Below are 15485 nucleotides of genomic sequence, written 5' to 3'. Positions count from 1 at the left end.
ATGTGGAAGTTGTGTTTGTCTGCGAACCAATGCCAGATCCCATGAAGACTAATTAAATGTGCTCCCCTAACAAATGCCAAGGCATTGACTTATTGGTCATGGGAAGTGGAAGCTGTATCCAGTAGACAAAGCTGAATATAAACCTAAATCTTTGGTCTGAAATATCGTACTGTACAAAGTAAGGTGATGATATCCATTCCCTGGATGTCTTATATTGAGGTGACTATGAAGGGAGGTGCTTAGTTAGTCCCTGTGTTGACATCAGAGGTCAACGTAACAGTCGTTGGAAGAATTATTAAATCGTCGCTGTATCTAGTAGAGATGGCTGAATGTATATTACTTTGGTCAGAAGGATCATACCGTTCGACATAATGTGATCATTTTCATCCCCTTGGCGCTGTATAAGCCATTCCTTTCTTATATCTAGGGGACGATGAAGGGAGATACCCTGATACTCTGCCTGTTATCATCGGTGGTTGAATAGCAAGTGCGGAGAGGCTTTATTTCTCAACAACACGTCGGTCTGTCCGTGTTGACAGACAAAGCAGTAATGTTCTCTTATGTGGCATCACCACTTCCAGGTCACATGGCAGCTGTGTGTGGGTATCGCTACACCACTGGTTGGAACAACTTCTTCTCTCTGTCAAAACACAGCAGTAAATGCATTAAGGAGTAATGAAGGATAAGTTAAAATCGTTATTTTAACACCATATATTTTTTCCAACTGGTTCACAAAATAAGTAATGGCCATAAATAGCTGTGGAAATGGATTGACAAATTAATTTGATCCTCATGCACTAATTCAGGTGTGATTATTGGTGTGAAGAAGAATGTGAAGTTTCAGCTTCATTGGTTCAGTGGTGTGTGAGGTGACGATGTTCCCTGTCGCCAATGACGCTGATAATGATGAAATGACTAGCAGGCCATGACATAAGCTCACTTGACTTTCAGTAAGGTGGGCTAAAAATTTGTGAGCAATATGACTGCCATAGTTGCCTTGTTAAAATCGGATCAGAATTTTGTGAGCTAGTTTAAGAAAGGTAGTACCTGGGATCATTCACGCAAAGTTTCATCATCACAGGCTTGTGGTTTTACAGAAGATAATGAAAGCGTAAAGGGTAAGGACAGATGGACAAACCAGGAGAGCTGAAACTGGCAGTTTGCCAGATATGTACCTCATTGACCTTCGCCATGTCGTTTTTGAGATGTTCATATAGTTTCTGAGCATCTTGTAGTTTCTTGGTGAGTGTCAGTAGACTCCTGGTATCGGATGATCCTGGATGAATGAACTCCGGCTTTTCACTGACCCCTGACCTCTCACCTCCCTTCTTGAGTTGGTCTTTCAAGATTTCATTCTCTGTTTTGAGGAGCTTCATCTCAGATTCTAGATGATCAAATTCATCCTGTGAACAAATGTTTTAAACATTTCACCTTTTTCCTGCATACCAACTGTTCAGTCGATACAAGTCTAAAGAAGGAGAAAACAAAGAACAAAAGGAGTAAAAAAGAATAGATTTCTGGAGTATTCCTCATATGGTCATGATGCTCATGGAACATGTTACAAACATTAGATAATAAAGATGCTGATACATGGGTAAGTTTCTACACACACACATATCACGTGTAAGGCCGAAACAGTTCACCAATGCAACAGTGCATCACCATATTATTTATGTTCATAATATAGATATACTTCATTCTGTATCAATACACATAAATTAACATGACATCAAGAACATCAAAGATTTTGAAATGGTTGAACAAGATATGGTGATACATATCCAATAGTGACTTTGGTGTATTGCCTAAACACTGAGTTTGCTTTAACCCCCTTGTGTATAATCATGATAATTTGACCTTGAAATATTATAGAGGCAGAGGAAGAGCTCACATGAATTTTTCTGGAGTATTACACTAGATTATACAGACCATACATTACATGGGTAGAGAAGAATAACCTGAGAACATAACCATGAAAACAGAAGTCTCTCCACAGCAGCATGTTCATTAGATTATACATGCATACAGTGAATGATACACAGGAAAATATAAACTGTGTTATTGAGCATAAACTTCCAAATGGTTACATTAGAAAATACCTCAATATCCTGTTCACTACATGTCCCCTACATAATGATATATGTGATAAGTGAAAAAAAAATGATCCATGTTATGTTATTAGGAAGAAGCTTTCAAAGCAGTTTTTGAATCCAACCTCATATTCCTTGTAAAGCAGTTCAAATCTGGCTCTTCTCATATCTGGACTGGTCATCTTTAATTTAGTGTCCTCTACTTGATTCAAACCACCTGACAAAGAGACAATACATAACAATATTAGCCAGATACTATATTGAAAACCCTAGATATATTTTTATATTTGGATACTTATCTCTTGTTCTTGACAGTGAGAGAGAGCTGTGTGAGGGCTTGCTGAAGAAGAAGTTGTTCCAACTGGTTCAGTGGCTAACCCTATTACACAGTTTGGAGGTGGGTAAACCTTCAGAATACAAAAACTTCAATAATTCACACCCTGAAATACGATACCAGTTGGTCGATAAACCATGAAGCGAAAAGTTCAGAAAAACTCCATTACGGTAGGGTTGTTCAAATATCAAAACGATTGAACATTATTAAAAGAGAAATTCCCTATAATAATAAAGAAAATAATAGCTAATCAGCTAATTCTTTACATACTATGTCATAGAGCAAGTGTTGACAAGCAAGATTGTTCTTATATTCTTCCACTGGCGGAAACTGTGCGACTGCACATGGAAGTAGGCTAGTTCTGTATAGGGTGAGTTCATTATTTGCGTCGGGGGTTGGTAACCTACTGGGTTACAACCAGAGGGCCAAAACTTTGCCACATTGCGAAGATAATGACTAACGAAAACTGTGTCGGACCTCCAAAAACATAACAATTGCTGTGTAAAACCATGGTAAAGGCTAACATCCTGAACTCGTGAGGGTTATTCTCTCTCGGCAAGATGTCCTGAACTATCAACTGTAGTTCCAGATGATCCACTAGATGGAACCACCTGAATGTCTATTGAAGTAGGGAGTGGGAGTGCGTTGTTCCCTGATTGCGCAGGCACCATACCACAGTGCTGTTGTCTGTGGATATTGCAAGTTGGGCGGACTGTAGCGGATTCTGCCAATGGGATATGGACAGAATTAACGCTTCCAACTCCAAGTTGTTTATGTGCCACTTTCGATGAGCGCGGGACCATAGCCCTGAGGCTGCCTGGCCAGTAGAGTTTAGCCAGTAGAGTGATGGCCTTGAGTAGATCCTGATGCCTGATGTAAGGGTTCAGGAATCGTTAAATTGGGCACAGTTGTAAGCGGTCTATGCTGGTTAAGTCCTGTGCCGAAGTGAGTAACCCTAGCAACACTTGCCATTGGCGAAGCATATGTGGTCTGTCTGGAAGAGGCTTTCTATGAACTGAAGCCGATAGGAGTTAACTCCGACTTCGCCTCGTTGATTATCCATCCCTGTTGATATAGTAGATGTCTGCATGGTGAATTCCCGTTGGCGTACAACAGTTGGCATGTGTTGATGACACAGTAGACCGTCCTCTATCTACGACTCGAACCAAGTGTTTGTCAGGTGTAGATACACAGTTATAGGCTTCATTACTCCTGTAAATAGCCACGGGGTCACTGAAATTCCAAATGGGAACACTAACCAATGGTAGGGAACTCCATTGAACTAGAACCTGTGGAGTCTGCGGTCAGAGGGATGGATAGTTGAGACTGATCAAGGATCGAAGGCATTGATGTTGGTTCTGAGCATCTCAATGTGGTGAGGTGGCAATAATGTGGACGCTTCAGATAACGTTCATTGAACGCGGAGAGGTTGTGGATCATTCTTATCGTGTCTGAGACATTCATGGGTACCAGGCAGATGTGAGAATAAAACCCTGGTGTTAAGTCTGGGTTGTGAGCCATCAGTAGTATAGGTAATCTTTCTTAAATCTGTGTTCAACCTTATATAGGGCTCTATCCAAGGGCTTTGATCGAACTTTAGAACTCTGTGTATTTTCTTAAGTTTCATACCTAACGATAGATATAACTGGAGATTTCTGTAGTGAACTATATATTTTGTCTTATCCATCAAATTTGGTACGAGTTTTTCTACGTTAGCTAACCTACTATTACCCATCAAGGAGCGTTGATATTCCGACATCCAATCTTTATTAACCATTAATCTTTCGGGAGCTAGCGAATAACTGTTATGGTCTTTATGTAACGAACTTGGATATTCCAAGTCAACTTCTAGTATGTACCCTTTATTCGTATCATTCACATTGATATTATGGATATCATTCACTTCGATATCATCGACCCATTCAAAACCACCCGTGGGTAAAGGTTGACTCATAGCCCATCCGTATAAATTGTTAGCGTCGAGATATAATATGTGAGTGTCGGGTTTACTAGGATCGTATCCTTCCACTAATTTATTATTAGCCTTAGAATACCTTTTCGCTGCCATCGATATACCACCTCTTAATCCTTTCTCAATAAACAAGTGCATATCGTAATCTGTGAGTAGTTTTAGTTCTACGCCGGTCTTCTTCAACAATGCATCCCACGATAGTCCGGGACTGGAATAGTACCATGCCGGGTCTAAGCCGTATTGTTTTAAACATGTCTTTCTAAATATCTCGAATATATCGGCGAGTAACAGTACATCGGTTTTTAAGTACAGATCGTGATAATCACCTAAATTCTTACAACCTAATTTATCCCAGACCGTCAGAGCGTGTTCATAATGGTCATCTGTTATTTTAGATTCTGTTAAGTTACTATAGAATGATTCGAGGGGTGGTAATTCAGTTTCGTCGAATCTAGACCAATCATCCATATATTCGTAAGGATATACACCTTTTCTCAGCAACAAATGACGAGTTATCTTATCGGTATATTGATTTGTTATCGCAAAGTCATCGGGATTGTTCGCATTAGCTAAATTGTCCAGGGAAGATAACAGAAACTGTACGGAGTCTATGAATCTAAGCCCATTACTTTGCTTTATTCTGGATTTCCCATCCTTGTCCCTATAATGTATAGGTTTAGTCAATGAGAACGATATGTATTTTTCCATATTGTTAGGAATGCACGTTAAACCGCCGTCGGTCTTTGAGATAGCTTGCATAATGAGATGTGAATCGGATCCCCTAAGGTTGTGAAACACAACAGGGATGTGTATTGTTTGAGAATTCATTTTTAGTTTCAAGTTACACTCGTTATGCGCGGCTCCCCGTGATAATTACCCGTGACGTGACAATGATCTCTTACGGAATCCCCATCCAGGGGTTTATTACAAACGTGACAACTCGTTGACTTCTTATGGGCCCTCCAATCATCCCTACTCATACACATGGGTTTCTTACACGATAATTTTTCCCTGATTATTCTCTCTTCATTTTGTAGATATTCTAGGAACTTTCCCGCTGCATCGGGACCTCTGTAAATCACGGGCGGGTTTGTTTTCCCATCATACCTTACAACTATATATCCAAACCCACAAGGAATATGTTCTTGAGTTTTGTACGTAAAACTACTATCTTGATTATTTTCTATGGGTTTGATAAGCGCTTCGAAGTCGGTGTAAATTACGTACGGTACTGGCATTTGATTACAATAATGTTCAAATTTTAATATATTTTTTCCCTTATATTTAGTTTGATCGTATAATAGCCTGTTTAAACTCTTTATCCACGTATAATGATATTTACCATCTTTTTCGACCAGAAATGAATTGATTCTGGGGATATGTTCCGGAGCGGAGCTTATCCTGAGTACAACAATTCCTTTAGAATGTCCGAAAACATTAATAGCTAAATTATTTTGCTTTTCCACCTTATCAATTTGTGATATTGGTGTAGGTTCGTCTATGCCATCGAAGCTGAGTCCATCGTTTTGGGGATAGCGAGAAGGTCTATCCGGATGCTTGTCTACGGGGAACAATGCAGATCTTATCATCATTCTTAAACAGTCATCGGATTTATTTTTTACGTTAATTATGGCTTTTTTCTTCTTATAATACGGGGGTAAATCTATGTAAGATCCACCTTTGAAGGGCATATAATTTGCTATATCTAAATATATATATATTTATAATATGGAGTGTTACACTTAAGTATTCTATATGTACAGGTTGGTGTTTTACATCTACTATAATATAGAAATTTTGAGGTCTGAAATAATACCCCGCTTTAATTTTTTATATTGTAATGTTGAGAAAGATTCCGTTCTACCACTATTGTATTTTTCATTTTCACTGGAACACATCTGAGTAGAGTTGAAGGACTTTCTTGTTGAATATTATCTGTCGTACTGATCTGATCAAGATGGATGCACAACTCTTTATAGGGAACTAAATCGGGCAAATTAACCCCCTGTGCTGATGTCTTGTATATTGTGCCAATTAAGCGTGCAAATCCAAGTGTAATTGATAAGTCCAATAAAATCATTGCACTATTTTCTCCATGGTCTAATTTCAGTAACCCATTCGACTCATTTTGTGTTAGACTAACTCCATTAGGCTTAAAAATTTCATCATTGAGTGAGCATACACTGTAATACCCATCAGGTATAGTAATTATTTTGCCAGGACTAACTCCATCAGTTATCATTATCCTATTATTATCTTTTGCAGTATTTATATTGGTCCACAGCGGGTAATACGTTACATCGCATAGAGCTACTTCGAGTTGTCCATCCGAGTTATCGATAGTATGAAGCAGTTCCATAGACTGACCATTTGTTATTACCGGGAGTGTAACATACATATTAAATATACAATGATACTATATCATAACTTAAATATGAAATCGAGACAGATTACTAATCTATCGATTATGGTAAATTCCTATGGTGATGATTTTTTCGTTAAATTACCCGATATCTTTGAAAAGTACAGGGTCACGGCAACTAGCGATAAAATAGTGCACGATTGGTTTCACAATCCGATGCAATTTTGGCAGAATCAGTTAAACTTTGCCGTATGGTGTGCCACAACGGGATGTGGCGTATCTGTTAATGCCCCAGGATTTAAACTATATAAGTCTGTTTTATTATTTCACGTGTACTATCAGATTAGACGTATACTTAAAGAAATTAGTGCTCCATTACCGCAGGATCGAGCGTGGAATTCCACAAATAATAATTATGATAGGTCTGCGTATGAGCGTATTTGTCAGGAATTTAATGTTTCTACGAGTAAAGATTGGCGTATTAAAGGAGCAAACCATGGTCTAGGTGTTCCTTACACAGAGGAAAAAATATCCGTCAAGGAAGAAAGCATTTATGTATATAAAGTACTTAATAAATTTCCAGTTAATTTTGGTAAGTTGCGGCAGGACAGCAAACTTTACGCAAGAATGTATGATCATCATCTAAAAACCGGTGATTACTATAAAGGCTTGGAACTTTATAGTAACGATTGGAGAGGGGATATTATGAGTTTTAAGAGTGGTTTAGTTTATATTGTCAAAATTTTTGTACAACTGAATGATGACGCTTGGAATGAATTTCTTAATGATAAAACGGAAAATGATTTTACTAACCCAGGATTTGTAAGATTTAATGAATCGATAAGAACTTATGTGTGGGCAATTCTCGGTGCACAATCGCAAACATGAACGTCCATTATCGGTACTGGGACGGCGTTCGATGCGCAAAAACAGTTTGTTGCAAACGTGGAGGACGCCATTAATTCACCAGTTGACATACCATCGTCTATAAAGCGTTTTCAAGATGCATTACAGTACGCTCAATCCAAAGTGGACTACGTTTATGCGCTGGGACTATACATGTCTCCGAGTAATATGGAACTTAAGATCGGTCAAGTGATAGGTTATAATAATAAAATTGTTATCGCTACCGATCAACAAAAACCAGGTATAAATTCAGATATTAACGTCGAATTAATAACGCAAACAATCACGGGCGAAAAGGGAATAGTCAAGCCACAGTTATCTACTAACACATCTTTTAATGCACAACCATCTACTGACGTACAAGTGCCACCGCATATTGAGGCTAAAAATCAACAACATATTGATGAAAAAACAGCGCTTGTATTAGGTGGAGTCGCGGTTGGTTTACTCATGATTTGGTTAGCGAACTGATTTGAATAAATAGTTCTTAGCGAACTGATTTGGATAAATAGTTCTTAGCGAACACGTACAACAGCCCTGCAATTGCTACGATCAACCCCCACAAGTTTTGACTAAGCCAAGTGGTGGTCTTAGCTAATAAATTCAATAGCCAGGAAACAACACTCCCTATTATACCGGGAAGTGCGGCCGTGGCTTTCTCAGCGAGCTTTCCCAGTGTTGAACCTAATGCTTTTAAATGCTTTTTTATCCACACTTTTATACCGTTTTTATCACTAGGCGGTGTGGGCGGTGTACCACCACCTGTACTGCCACCGGTTAACGCGAGAGTCAAGGTTAATATAATAAATCCCAACGCGGTTAAAATACTGGCAATTGTTATTCCCTGTTCTCTGAACAATGTTTTAATTTTATCGGCCAGTGTAGTGTCATCGTCGAGGACTCGATCAATAGTTTCTCGAATACGACTGATTTGTGAACGAAGTGCCTCTTTATTTGTGGAAGCAGCCTCGAGGGGGTCCAAATTATTAAAAGTGACAGCATTTCTCTTACTAAGATATTCTTGCCGTATAATATTCATTTGATAAGGTTGATGTATACTCTCAAAACATTTAAGCAAGATCAATTAAAGACTATTATATGACCGTAATATACACTATGAGTTTATATCCGGCGCTCAATGAAGCATTTGAAAAGATGGATACTGTTGATGGATTTTGATTACATCAAATAAGCGACATAAAACATCGAATAGAGAAGGATAGGGAGTTGAGACTTGGATTGTATAAAAAGTATCGCAGAGCCGTGAATGCTCTGGACGGAGTTGACACTGCTCTTGTAGCGGCTAGCATGGGACTCGGTGTAGCTGGTACCGGTTTACTATCAACTATAATCGCCGCGCCTATCGTGCTCGGCATGGAAATAGCCGCCGGAGTCTCAGGACTGGCAGGAATAGCGATAAAATTCATTTCTCGTAGGTTACAAAAGAAATCATTAAAACACGATAGTATTCGGATAATCGCCGAAGCAAAGTTGAACAGCATTGAGGATCATATTTCAACAGCAATGGTCGATTGTAAGATATCCGAGGATGAGTTTCGTTTAGTGCTGTCGGAACTCACCAAATACAACGAAATGATGCAGGAGATTCAATCAAAATCTCATAAGACCAGTGGTATTAGCGAAGACGAGAAAAAAAAGTTCATAGAACAGGGGAGGGAACAAGCGCGTCAATTATTCCGTGCCAAAACCAAAGAACTGGTTGGAGATTAAAAATAGATTGCTTACTATCGTTTGATCACATTTAGACAAATGCTTACATACATATATACAATAATGGAGATCGAAAAAGCTATTAAATGGAGAGAATTACCACAGGGTTTTTATTATATCAGTGATGTCAAACCAACCAAATACGGTTATCAATTGTTTCTTATCAATTTACAAGAAGAGTGTAGTTATATAGTCTGGTCTCCTAGTAAAATGAATGAAGAACTTAATAAAAATGTTGAATATCGCTTTATCGATAAAAATAATGAAGAATATTTTTATTACCATTTAGGCTCATCTAAAGCAATGACTGGCCCCAGGTATTGGTGAGCTAGAGCCAATTTAACTTAATCTTATGACTATCATTGAATCGAATAATCATTTACACATATCACATATATAGAAGGAAGTTTTTTAATCTCATCCCACTGGTGATACGCTAGCATTCCTTGGCTATATAGTTGATTAGGAACGCCCTCAATAGTCAATTCTACTTTTGTAATCTTGGGATTGTAGAACTTCTCGGTATTTCTTTTAAACGCATCGGAGGGGTCCTCGAACAACATTAAAATACCCTTCAACGACCTCGTGGGGACGTTTAGATTAATATTCCACATCGTATCTTTTTTGTCCCTCGTGATCCTTCGGTGTCGCAGCACGCGATCGTACAAAATGGCTAAACTTCCGGTATAATGGTTACGAATTTGTCTGGCTTATTCGGGATCCGTTATCATATCATACTCCAGCGAGATATTGTCAATGGAATAGCTAGCATCTTCACCACCGGTTCTGATTACTCTACCGTAGTCATTAAAAGTGAGTTCGTATTCTAACCTATCGCCTAGGGATGCTTGATAAAAGGGCATGTGGAAATCTAGTAATTCAAAGTCTAGGGGAACATAGAATCGGTTACCTAATGCGTCGGCAACGGCCTTATCTTCTTTGTTGGTATCAACACCATTTTCAGCGCCCACGCGCAGTCTCAATGTGTTCTTATTACAAATACCTTGGTACTGTAAGTTTTCCAGAGATCCATGTAGCAATAGTATACATCGCTATCGTTGATATTAAAACCTCATTACCGCTAATTTTAATGGCGATTTTCTTAACGATAGCACGACCTATGTTCTGAACGGGCTCCCTGTTAACGTCTGTAGAAGTCAAACCAAACGTAAATGCTAGTCGGACAGTTCCCGGAACTAACACATCGTGTGCGCCGAGATTAGGAAAGCGAACCAGAAGCGTTTGATTCTGATCGATGGTACTAGGGTTATTAGTTATAGTTACAGACTGACGAATTGCTTTGACCTCTAATGGATCTCGAAGTCTACGTTGTGGGTTTAACTTGCGTCCGTATTGCGAAGACATTGTTATATTGAAAACATGTACCCTATGTTTAATATAAAAATGACTGATTTTGATCTAGATACCTTTGATGACTTTGATAACCAGAATCCAATCGAAGATACTGATGAAACCAGCTTTACTAATCTTAACGATGAACTTTTACAATCAACCATCAATGATGAACTTTTGAAACTATCCGTCAATGATTATTACGATACCTTTAAAGATGATAGTCCTATTGTTCGTGACTATTCAAAGTTTACGATAGATAGTAAAGGAATATTGCGACTACGTGGCGCTCCGGATATTGATCTTATGCATTCTCGTACTCGTAAGCCCCTAGCCTTGTCTACGATAGCCGGTAAACACAGTATCAGCACTGTTCGTGATAAATTAGGTTTTGTAGACTACTCACGACTTTCCGCAAAGACTACTAAGGTTCTTAGGACTGTGCGTACTGAACTCAGTAACACAGATAATTTGGAAGCTTCCTCGAAGGTGGCCTCAGACAGACTCGAAGAAATCTTAGATACCTATTATCTATTTACAGCTCTTTTCACCAACAGTAAGTCTATGTTGGATTTTCCAAGTTGAACATCCCATTACCAAGTGGTCAAGTTGGCTCTGCCATGCCCTTTCCCACGAAGGAAATATTGGTCTTCCTTGAGAGACGGGCTAAAGTCTGCGTGTCTGCGTAATCTCCGCTAGAGCGGTCTCAAGATGAATTTTCATGTGGTCATCGGATAGGGTTATCCTCTGATAGATCATGATCCATGTCATTGTCGGTGGCTTTAATGAAGGAGCAAATGTAACCTTGACCTCCAATGACCTCGTGGTGTCCCTCTTATTTACCCCGTTACCAGGGGAGTGCGCCACTGACACGAATGGTCTGTTGGATTTCCCAAGTTGAGCTGTGGTCAATGGTAAGGTTACCTCTACGTGTAGACGGAAACTGTGATGTAGTATGATGAGTATGTAATTGTCCTTGAGACTTGCCTCTACCACACCCTTTCCCATGAAGGGAATACTGGTCTTCCTTCAGAGACGCGCGTCTAGGCCTATCATTGCCTGACCTGCCAGACTGCTGGGATAGACAAAAAGAGATGTGCTCTAGAGTCTTGAGCGTAGTGTCATTCCAAGCGTCCTGTTCATTGAACAGGGAAATAGATGACCAAGGCTGACAATGCAGCCTGCGCTTGGAAGTCCTAGTTGGAAAGAGCTAAAGTCTGCGTGTGACGGTAATCTCCGCCAGAGCGGCCTTAAGATGATTTCTTATGTGGTCAATCTGACGCTGTAGGAAAATCACCATAGTTTGGAAATGATCTCATCGGATAGGGTTATCCTCTGATAGATCCTGATCCATCGCATGCAATGACAATGTTGGTGTCTTAAATGACGGAGCAAATGTAAGCTTGGAGAAGTCTTCATCCAATGACCTCATGGTGTCCCTCTTATTTACCTCTTTACCCGGGGTGGGCACCACTGACATGAGATGGTCTGCTACCCAATAAGGTACATGCGCTAATCTGCTCCAGTGCGTAGTGCTGCCTCTATCAAAAGGCTTTGATGACCCGCTTGGATAAGGAGTTATGTGCCGATGTCCCCGTACGTGCTGGCGTACTAGCGCTGCCCACAGATGTATGCTGTACCAGAAAGCACATTAGGCGTTTGGTATATGTTAGGGTTTGTAGGCGTTAACACTTGTGCCAAAGTTGTTTACGTGCTGGGTACACTGTAACATTCAGAGATGTCATTGTTGAAGCCTGGATTGGTAGGCAGACACTGCGCTTGGCGCTGGATCATTGTAGAAGCCCTTGGATCATTGTCCTATTAGGGTTCAGGAACGGTGTTTGCACTTGAGCTTGCATCTGCTGCGCTAGATATGTTGGAACAGCGCTAAGCTGATCATGCATCGCCTGCGTAACATTTTACGCTGATGTCATTGTAGAGCCGCTTGGATAGTGGTCAGGCGCTTTGCTTGGCACAGGTAACTAGGACACAATGTTCATTGGTATTGACTGGATCATGGCTTGCGCCTGCACTACCCCCATCATTAAGACGCTGACGCCGACATCGCAGATCTGGATGTCTAAGGCGACTGAAAATTAGGAGCAGTTACGATACTCACAAAAGCCTCTGGTATTGTTGATTTCGGTGGAGGTGCACTTCTGCAGTAACAGTTACGGGCGTCATATTACCTGCCGATGATAACGGCTGCATGGTAATGACCAAACCATGTCCTTCGCTATTCAGCGATTGTGACATTCTTCTCGTCTCACGATAGGATTACTGCAAAATATATTTGTGAGTAACCTGCCTATCTATTGTAAAACTCGTTGGAGAGAGATTTACACAAAAATTACATTTAGAATTTGGTGAGCACATCTGCATGCATGCCGAAAAACGTGGATAAAGATCTTTGGGAGATTTTTTTCCACAACAATAAGTACAACGCACAAGCATAAGTTACGCAATTAAAGAATTGTTGATGAAACGGTACTGGAAGAATGCCATAGAATTGAACAATCATCTATCAGCAAAAATATGAGTTGAAAGTGTATACAATATTTTTATATACACAACTCAATGTTATGTCAAAGCTATTTACATTATAGTTTGGCAAGCACATCGGCGTGGAAGACAACCAACATGGATGATAATCTTTTAAAGATTTTTTCCATGACAATTAGTACAACGCGCAAGCATAAGTTACGCAAATAAAGAATTTTTGATGAAGCAGGGCTGGAGGAAAGCCGTAGAATTGATAATAATCTATAGGCAAACATATTTTTAACGAGTTGAAAGTGTATACAATAATTTATATATACTCAACTCACTGTAACGCCAAAGCTAGTGGTATTTAAGAACACAAGAATATGTCATACATACGTGGCTGAGAATTGTAAACAATTTGGCTGGCAAACAATTGTAACATAATTCAAAATGGTGGCCAACATTTGATTGCATTTTAAGCAATTTTGTGCAGTTTGGACAACATTCACACCAAGAAATGTAATAAGTCAATGGCAAAAGTCAATAAGTCAAATAAACAAAGATGGCAGATGAAGTAAAATTTCAAAGTTAAATCAGTACTTTTAAAAAATTGGGCATAGCTTCCGCGCACCCGGCTACCCGCCAGGTCTGGGATCAATACTGCCATAAACGTCAACCCCAATCCCCCAGACACAAGGGCAATTGTCACAAGCATGCAATGTCTGACCCTTTCCCCATGTTGAAGCATATTGACAAAAAAACTTACTTACCTTTTGTTGAAAAAAACAAAACTCCATTGCAAACATAAGGCATTAATACAACATATATCCCCATGTTATGGGTTTTCGGACACTGAAGAAACATTCATAGCTTTCTCGCTAGTCACATGAACAACTGTAAAACATCTCATTCACTTATAGGCTAAAACTAGACAACTTTATCTTAAAAACAAGCCATCATCTGACTGAGTATTTACAATTTCTGTGTGGCACCACACCCCACGTTAAAGTGCAAGTATTTGTGATAGAAAACGTATGATGTCCAAAAACCTACTGCTGAAAGCTCTGATCAATTGTCCGGTTTTCGATCATATTTTTCAGAGTGTATTTTTTAAAACTTCCATTTTATTTTTACGCGGAAGATGATTTTTTCCGAGGTCTACTGTTTAAAAAAACGTGACTTTCTGCGGAGATTTCACATCCCTGCAGAGCTCCAGATAAGCTGCATATCTGCGTGAAATACGCATCAGAAATGCAGAAATACACAGTCAAATATAATCCAAGCGTATCAAATACGCAACGAACATTACAGATATGCTACAAAAATAAAACTTGTGCGTATCATCAAAATATTGTGAAGTTACCCTGCGTATTCGATTAGCAAATCAGCAACTTATTTTGAAATTATAAACGGGCATTCCGTCAACCTTGCCAAAGTCCACGATGACAGTTACATCATGATCATTTGCCATCACACTTTCTTGTGGAAGTATCGTGGTATTTTTTAGTCCTATAGAGCTCTCGAACCCACACGACACCAGTTTGCAGGGACTAGATGAATAGTGTTTTTAAATATTTAACTTAAATACCCACATGTGTAAAAACTAGTGGGTAACAGAAATTTGAATACGCAGATAGAATTAATGATACCCAATGATTTTAAAATGCATGGGTAAAATACCCACAACACCAAAAGCTTATCTGGAGCTCTGTCCCTGAATTTTAGAATTGTAGACAAAAACTGGGACACGTCCTTGCTGTACAGCGACAAGCAGTGATGTGAAGAAGGTGACCTTAGTTGTCATCAAGGTCACAACGCTGTTGCGCTGTCCTTGTTGTCGTAAGGTAAGCAGTGAATGCATTAGGGAGTAATGCAGGATAAGTAAAAAACAAATGGAATACATATTTCGGACATTGTGAAATGTGATAGATTTAATAAATGAATGATATGACAGGTAGGTTCATAAAATAATAAACTATCTTGACATGACTACGGTCTACCGGGAAATGGTGTTGAAAGAGTTAATGGCCACTGTGGAAGTGACATGAGGATACGTCACCAGCTCACAAAACATCCTAGGAGCGGAGAGTTCACTGTCTTATCTCTACCACTGACAACTGGTAGACATCATACCACTGTATAACCTCTACCACTGACAACTGGTAGACATCATACCACTGTATAACCTCTAACACTGACAACTGGTAGACATCGCACCACTGTATAACCTCTACCACTGACAACTGGTAGACA

At 39.5% G+C, this 15485-nt stretch overlaps 1 protein-coding gene across 2 annotated transcripts in view; it reads right to left on the bottom strand.

Moving 5' to 3' along the window:
* Window positions 1-15485, bottom strand: part of LOC124151845 (ORC ubiquitin ligase 1-like) — a 45147-nt gene that overhangs the window by 21186 nt on the left and 8476 nt on the right. For both annotated transcript variants that reach the window (XM_046524504.2, XM_046524505.2), the window contains exons 3-4: window positions 2216-2307; window positions 1176-1403 (exon numbers count right to left, since the gene is read on the bottom strand). In XM_046524504.2, coding sequence (XP_046380460.1) covers window positions 1176-1403; window positions 2216-2307 — 320 coding nt within the window. The remainder of the gene's footprint in view (window positions 1-1175; window positions 1404-2215; window positions 2308-15485) is intronic.

The sequence above is a fragment of the Haliotis rufescens genome, unplaced genomic scaffold (assembly GCF_023055435.1).
Source record: "Haliotis rufescens isolate VD_foot unplaced genomic scaffold, xgHalRufe1.0.p SCAF_7, whole genome shotgun sequence".
NCBI lineage: Eukaryota > Metazoa > Mollusca > Gastropoda > Lepetellida > Haliotidae > Haliotis > Haliotis rufescens.
The sequence above is the reverse complement of the archived record's forward strand: the minus strand, read 5'-3'. Positions and strand labels throughout refer to the sequence as shown.